Genomic DNA, 8,148 nt, shown 5'->3' on the forward strand with positions numbered 1-8,148 from the left:
GCCACCTGCTTAATTAAGGCGCTCTTGGTGATAGCTAGGTATGGATAGAGTTTCTTGTTTTATTTTGACTTATGGATGAGTTATATATCCCAGTAAGCAGTGGCGGCTTGTCAATAGAGGGCGCTGGGGCACCACACCCATCAAAATTCCAGAAATATAAATGTATACAAAAATGATATAAAAATGAAATAAAAATAAAAAAATAAATAAAATAGTTTACTCATACGATGTGTCGGCTGGTAGTAAGAGCCTCAGCATTTAATAAAAACTGGCTTTAATTGGTTAACTATTTTCTATGTTTCAATATGTTTCCTGCGGTTTCATGGGCAGGGACGCCGGCCAAATGTCTATGGCGCGTTCATGCCACCTCGGAATAACAGGGACCGCCCCCCTGGTTACGTTGTTTTTCCGACTGGCAGCCAGAGCCTGTCTATGGAGAGCCTGTTCACTCCCTATCTCACTCCCTATTAGCCCCATTGTACCAACCCGGAATTTTCCTGAGAGTGGAAGTTCTCCCCTTACTAGACATTCTCTGCTGGCAGCATTCGGTTCAAACATAGACAGTTCAAATGGTCGGGATGCGTGTTCTTCTTCTTCTTCTGTTATATTGGCGTTTGGCATAACAACTTTTGCATGACTGCCACCAATGGTTGGCCGTAGCCTAGAGCATCAGGTGGGTGAAAACATGGAGGCCACAATAACAAAAGATTTTCTGCTGTTTTCTTATGCCAGCATACAAACAGCACATCTACAGGTGTTTGTTTGAGTTATCTGCATCGGATAATGTTTTTTTTTTTATACACAGGCCTATTTATGAATAGCCTAATTTTAAACATGTTATGTCTGTGCATGTTTCTTGGCAGAGGCATTTGTCCACAATAAACAGTTTATTGTCACTGAAATATGTTCAGTGAACCAAAGTCGCCTACATCAAACTAACGTCAGTTGTCAACAACGCGTCACCAACTGGGAAACTCGGTTAGCAAAATCGAGCCCGAGTTTCCCACCTCTGATTCCCACAGGAAGTTACATGAATGGTGACGTTTTCACTCGGAAAACGTTTTTCCGATGTCCATGAACATTAAACTTTCAGCCAGCATGTGACCTGAAGCTGGTCTCCTCCGGGTGGCAAAATTACGAATCCCAATATGGCCACACCAAGACCCGCCCTACGAAGCAGCTCGATTGGTTGAGGTTAGGCATTTGACCTTGAGTGGTTAAGGTTAGGATAGCCGATGGGTCAGGGGATATAGGACCAGGATACATGGATAGGACCATAGACAGTATATAAGAATGGACCAACAGATCCCGTTTCTCTCTGGACGGAGACCAGTGAAGGCTATTAGAAGCACTTTTCCAGTGATGGCTGCGCAGCCTCCAACTGAGAGAGACAACGTAAATGTGACGTGAGCAACCTGTCTGAAAGTTGGAAGTCTTCTGGTAGCTGTGCCAAGAGAAATCTCAATCATTCCCAATCTTGCAGAGACGGAGAGTGTAGGTACTGGTATATGTAAGGAGATAACATAGGCACAGGCTAATTACTGATCCCTAACATGCTAGTTAACATTAGCCATTAAACCTAAACAGCTAACATAAGTCGAAACTGCCTGCGAGCTTCTCCTGTACTATACGGTAATTCCTCTACTATGCGACAGTAGGTCGCTTGGTTATGACACAATCGTTAGCCTATTTTTACAAAAACGTCTGCTACAGAGCCATAACATGAGGTACAAGGTAATGGAGCCTTTTATACATTGTCGTGTTTCTTTAGAAATAAACAACGGACAAATAGAGTCTTTAAACGCTTCAGATGTAAAGTTATTTGCTGTCAAAGTGACGTCAAAATGAATGGCAGTCAGTGGAATGCTAACGGGAGGTGATCTCTTTGTAGCATCAAAATGGCGCCATAGGAGGTTTGAGTTCTGAAGCGAAGCTTACCCCCTTGGATAGGACCTATGGATAGGACCTGTACAAATGGGGTTACGTTACCTTGCGTAAGCATGGACGCCTGGCCAATAAATGCTATTGAAGGGCGGGTCTTGGCGTGGGATTCGTAATATCTCCTCCGGGCGCAGGTCGCTGCGTCCCTGGCGAATCAGAATTGGATACAAGTTATTTTATCCAATCTGATTGGTTCTCGACACCTGTCATTCAACTTTACGCTACTCGCGCAGGCGATACCGTCACTCCACCAAAACCTTGCAAGCTGAGAAATCACACAGTGACACAGATCACTTTTGTAGAGAAATTCTGTCATTGATTTACAAAAAAAACCCTCTCACAAGACGTTTGCTGGAAGAAAAAAAGAGAATAAAAGATTTTGGAGTGGACAAACCCGATTTACAAATCCAGCAGCAGGCTGAGGCCATTGACCAAGGGCGAAGCTACACCGGAGCTACAAACGGAATTGGCTAGCTGGATGGGATGTTAGCAATGCCTTTTTTTTTTTTACTTTCCCTGTCTTTTATTTCAAAGTGTCAGTACTGAGGTTTTGTAGACAACAACGGGGATAAGAGTCGGAGGAAACCTCTCTCTGAAAAATGCAAATGTCATGAAAGTAGTCGCAGACATCCTGATAGCATGAAGGTAAAAGTAACGTTTTTTGGCAGAGTAAGCATTGTCTAACAACTAGATGAAAGCTACAGGATTGCCTAATAAGTCTTTAATAAGTCTTAAAGTCTTTAATACATTTTCAATAAGTCTTTAATAAGTCTTAATAAGTATTTAATAAGTGTATAAGTATTTAATAAGTCTATAAGTCTTTAATAAGTCTTTATATCTTTAATAAGTCTTTATTAAGTCAATAAGTCTTTAATAAGTCTTTACATATTTAATACGTCTTTAATAAGTCTTTAAGTCTTTCATAAGTCTTTGAGTCTTTGATGAGTTTTGATGAGTATTGTATATACTCTACAATGGATTTAAACTTTTTAATGAAGTGTTGTTTACCCATTTTAAATATGTTCATAATTTTTTTAAGGCAAATGTCTCATGTATACAGTAATTCACAACCTTATACATTTCTTGATTTCTCACATACTTTCATTATATTATACTACTTTAGACGTCTCTATAGAATGAAATATAATTTGTCTCTCTGGCGAAAAAGACAGTCTGTTTCCATTGTGAATACATCATCATCGCATTGTGGTCGTAATTCATTCCCATTCATCTTGGCTGAGTATCACATATCCCTTCAACACAGAGATTTACAAGTCCATCATATTATACATATTATACATATTTGTATCTATAAACACACAGCAAATTAAGGAACTGAACATTTCTTTCTTTATGTGCTCAAAACAAACATATGCAACAAAAACACAGCATATACACCTTCAAACATTATATCATATTGCCAGTAGTTAATCCAACACCAAACTAAGACTTAGTTCATTGTAGTACCGCAACCATCAACAATCCTTTTGGTCTTTTCAGTATTTCTGTTTGCCGTCAGTATTTTTCTAGGACTCGGCCTGGACTAACGCTCCCCCATCTCCCTCCGTCTCACAGCTGTTTGGTGCATTTTCTTCCTCATCAGCAACCTCTGTAACATCTCCCTGTTTCTCTTCTTGGCTTTCCATCGTCCCGTTCTCAGAAGACTCTCCCCCGTCCTTCTTCAGTGATTCCTCTCCTTTGTCTTTCTCCTCTCCCTCATTACCAGCCTTGTCTTTTTCCTCCTTTTCTTTGTCCTTCCTCTCTTTCTCTATTTTGGAGAGGCTGTGGCAGAGGGACTGGACGTATGTAAACACACACATGGGGTCCGGGTTTTTGCCCATCATGATCATGTCACCCACTTCCAGCAGAGGGCAGCAGTCGGCCATGGACCTGCCAGGGAGTAAGGTAACAGGGACAGAGGAAAGGAAAGGAAAGAAAAGGCGAGAGCTGAGATAAGACAAAGCAGCGACATAGTAACTACTGTACATATCCAGAGAGAGAGAGAGAGAGAGAGAGAGAGAGAGTCCTGACCTTCTCACTGTTTGGGTATGGTCATTTTAAATGTGCAAAACAGGAATCAACGGGGCAACATTGTCAATGTAGCGAAATATTTGGTGAGCAGACTTTCATCCAGAAAATTGCACTTAAAGCAAAATTCAACATAGCCAATTCAAACTATCCTCTCTGAGAAATTTGACGTCCTTTCCTCTAGCCAGATACCGTTTTGAATAAATAATTGCAAGGGGTTCAAGTTTTCATTTATTCCATGTACAAAAAGCACTCCTAAACCTACAATAGCTAAATTTTGGCCACTTGGGGGAAGTGGAAACAAGTTATGAACACAACATTGTTGTACCATCACATTTTAAGTTAAAATGGCAAACGTGTCCAACAACATCCAGCTGTCACGAGCAACATTATCATTCATTTGGAGTTGTGTTTTTGGCCACCCGTTAAGTCCAATATTTACTCTCCTTTTAGCTCTGTTTTTATTTTATTTTTTTATTTTTAAATTTAAAATATCTAGCTCTCTAATTGCTAAATGCTCCACTGTGTTCACCAGCTGCTAACTGTGTCTGTCTGATTTTTGCTGCTAAGCAGGCAGTAACAATAAACTTGCAGCCGAACAACTAAACAATGAGCTGAAACTCACTATAAAGCTCTGTAAAGCCTTGAAGAGCTGCCGATTCAGGTGATAATTCTCTGTAGGTTTATCATTACGAGCAACCCCTTTCACATTATATTGTTTTAACATTGTCATTTCATATAGCTTATTGTTCCAAAATATTGATTATAACTGCTTTAATTCAAATACACTAAAAACTGCTAAAACTGAACAGAGAGATGGAAATAAGGGGAGAGAATCAAATATTCCATACTCTGCAGTCTGGAAGGCCAGAGTGAAGTTTTTCTCCCTTTCATTTGGATTCAGGGAGCTGTAGTCAAAAGCATCAGGAAAGAAACGATGGATCAGAGCACAGAATGCCAGCCCATCACACCAGGATGAGGAGAAGTTTTCTATGTTGACACCCTAAAAGGTCAAAGGACATGAAGGTAGACACACCAAGGCTTATTTATATTATTTTGTAAGTTCTCTAGTCCCAAATCGAGATGACAATTCTTTAAATTTGGTGATTAAGATTATGGGTTGAACTCACCTCATAGTTGCGAGTCTTGTTGCGACACCACTGAAGCATCTTCTGTTTGATTGAAGCTCCTGTTGCCACAGCCGTAGATGACCTCTGAATTTTGAAGTTGCGGGGTGTTGGTGTCCTAAAAAGATGTCACAATATTGCAGATTTTCTAATGAAACCCTGCTGTCACTTATATGAGGTACTGGGTATCGTACAATGACTTACTCTGGTGCACCTTGCTGGAACTTGGCAATGATGTCGTTTTTAGCAGCTGCTCTAATAGAGCGTGCAGAGGGTCTTGGTCGGGAGAGAGAAGAAGAGGGAGGACCACTCTTTCTTTTGGGTTTCCCTTGCTTTTCTGCCTCCTTAAGCTTGTGTTTGTCTTTGGTTTCAACATTCACTTCCTCAACTTGTTTTTTCTTCTCTGCCCCTTTTGCTACTTTTTCATTCACGTCTTTTTCTGCTCCTTTTGCCTTTTCCTCTGTTTTGCTCTTCTTTTTCTCTTTGATTTTGTCCATAATCTCCTTGCCATCTCTCCCAGTCTCACAACTATTCTCCTCTTCCACCTGCCCACCTTTCTTGTCTTCCTTCCTCTCTCCCTCCCCATCTTTTTCTCCACTTGTCGGCTTAGGATCCTTCACGTCGACATCAGTGGAAGCTTTGTCTTTGCCGTGTCCAGCTTCTTCAGCGTCACCGTCAACATGTTTTAATGGAGGAGTATGGGACTTGTCTGTATCTCCAGCACTTTCCTCCCCTTCTCCAGCCTGCTCTGGTGCTGAATCCTCCTCCCCCTTCTCCCCAACTTCCATTACCCCCTGACCTTCCACGGTCTCCCCTGCTGGAAGCTCTCTCCCTGGGTCTTTACTCTCCTCGAGCTCTGACTCAGCTGTCTGCAGGAAAAGCAAAAAATAGAGCATCAAATCCATCTGATAAAAGTTACAACGAGTGTTTGTGCTTCTGCGCCGTCTGCACACATTTCTGTAGATATGTGCAATTCACACTTGCACATCTACTTCTAAACTGTACATCTGTTAACAAATATACCTTGACCTTTTCATATTTTAGAGTGTCTTATTCCAATTTACAATATAATCATTCTCCCTTGGCCACAGCTGTTTCTGGTTAAAGTTATTGGCCAAATGGCATACTAAAACATTTGTTTATTTATTAGGATGATATATCTCACATCTGCTTATAAACTCTACATCACCTGTTCACTCATCAATGTGTCACATGCAAATCATTCAAAATGACCCTGACTGGGGCAGCTGTGGCCCAGGTGGTAGAGTGGTCGTCCACCAATCGGAAGGTCGTTGGTTCTATTCCTGGCCCTGCAGTACCATGTCGAAGTGTCCTTGGGGCAAGACACTTAATCCCGATTGCTCCCGATGCTGCCCCAATGGTGTGTAAATATATGTGAATGTTAATCTGATGAGCAGCCTTGGCCACCAGCGTATAAATGTGCCTGAATGTACACTTGTACAATGTAAAAGCACTTTCAAAAATTGTTAAGACTAGAAAAGCGCTATATAAATACAGTCCATTTACTAAGCCATGGCAGAAGTATATTCTGTAGCTCACCACGACCTCTGCCACACTTCATTTATTTATAATAAACATGTTTATTAGTCTGGGAGCTAATTGAAGTTTAATTAGTGGTGTGCAAACAACTACAGAAAGTTTTCACTGAAGCATGTTTGAGATATTTACTATTCCTACACAATGCTGACAATAAATGATCTAAAACGTTAAGTATCAATGTCAATTAAAGGGCATACATGAGTGCATTCGGTTGTTATCCTGCTCCAGTTTCACTGCAGAGATACATTTAGGTTTCTGTTTAATTGAATTCAAAAATAAAAAAGATTTTTAATAAATCTGGTGACAATCTTGTTTGAATTATTGAGAACATCACATCTTTTTGAAAGGTAACCTTATGTAAGATGTGCTAAAATTAGTGTCCACACTTTATTATAAGGATAATGTGGTCCTCAAGCCAAAGAGCATACTGTAATCTGAGCCCTGAAGCTCTACTCTGGGACTTGTTGAGTATTTCACTTATTTGAATACAGCTGAGAGGTTGAACTCACCGATGGAACATTTGCCTTTTGTAGTTTTTTAATCCCAACCGAACCGAAAATTCAGGTCAACTTAATCCCAATGAGAACTTTTAAAATCCACAACTAATCAACAAGCAAAACCTTGTGTTGTGTTACCAGTTGCGGGTCATACAATCTTTTTTGAAACTTCACTCAAATCTTCAGTGATTTCAGATCTCATCAAAACAACATGTGGCATACAGACTTTTAATTTTTTAAATCAATGTGATCATAGTTGAAATACTGTATATCTGGTGACATGTCACTGCAGGAAGAGTCACACCAGGTCAGGCCTTGCACCGGTGACTCATCAGAGGGAATAAGAAACTCCACGTGTGTGTTTGTGTGCACATGTGCATTATACTTTGCATAACTTGTGTGTGTCTCTGTGTGTCCTGCTGTCCTAACACAACACATCCATTGTCACAAATACACTCACTGCCTATTCCTGGAATGGACTGTAAAACAATTTGACTTTCACGCTGCAATTTAATATAACATGCAAAAAAAGACGCCACAGACCTGGTTGCTGTTGTTGTTGTTGTTGGTGTCAGTGTGGCTTGTCGTCTCTGTAGACCCAGATGTCATCTGGTTGGGCGATTCTCCGTCCATGATGTCCAGAAATGTTTGTTTATCCACTGGATCGCAGGTCAAATCAGACTTTCTTTTCAACTAACGCCCCAGGACTCTAAAATGATCACTTCTATCTTTCTTAGAACGTTTTCATTCAGTCAGAGGTGAATCCTCTTCACAGGAAGCCTGCTCAATGTCTCACTCTCTCCTTTCACTACCCTGCTTTGCTTTCCCTGTCTCCCTTTTTCTCCCAGTCTCTGTCAGCACTGCCCCTGTGTTCGGGATGTGTGTGTTGGTTTGTGGATATCCGCCTTCACCCCCTTCACCAGATACCCCCACCTTCTGCTTTGTGAGGATGCCTATGCTTCTTTATCTGACCTTTTGAACAACATGATGTCCCG

At 40.9% G+C, this 8,148-nt stretch overlaps 1 protein-coding gene across 1 annotated transcript; it reads right to left on the bottom strand.

Moving 5' to 3' along the window:
- Nucleotides 1-2,930: 2,930 nt before the first annotated feature.
- smtnl1 (smoothelin-like 1) lies at nucleotides 2,931-8,148 on the bottom strand. Its single transcript, XM_039812670.1, has 5 exons — nucleotides 7,697-8,148; nucleotides 5,301-5,965; nucleotides 5,100-5,214; nucleotides 4,821-4,972; nucleotides 2,931-3,831 (listed from the first exon to the last, which is right to left on the bottom strand). Exons 1-5 carry the CDS (start codon nucleotides 7,784-7,786, stop codon nucleotides 3,468-3,470), a joined length of 1,386 nt encoding a protein of 461 aa, XP_039668604.1. The 5' UTR covers nucleotides 7,787-8,148; the 3' UTR covers nucleotides 2,931-3,467.

The sequence above is a fragment of the Perca fluviatilis genome, chromosome 10 (genome assembly GCF_010015445.1).
Source record: "Perca fluviatilis chromosome 10, GENO_Pfluv_1.0, whole genome shotgun sequence".
Taxonomy (NCBI): Eukaryota; Metazoa; Chordata; class Actinopteri; order Perciformes; family Percidae; genus Perca; species Perca fluviatilis.

What these genes read in the sequence shown, in the direction of transcription:
- smtnl1 (XM_039812670.1), bottom strand. Translation starts at nt 7,786, where the DNA reads ATGGACGGAGAATCGCCCAACCAGATGACATCTGGGTCTACAGAGACG. An exon ending in TTCCAGCAAGGTGCACCAGA is followed by an intron (nt 5,215 to 5,300) that starts GTAAGTCATTGT and finishes ACATCTTTTTAG; the next exon opens with GACACCAACACCCCGCAACT. An exon ending in ACAAGACTCGCAACTATGAG is followed by an intron (nt 4,973 to 5,099) that starts GTGAGTTCAACC and finishes TTGACCTTTTAG; the next exon opens with GGTGTCAACATAGAAAACTT.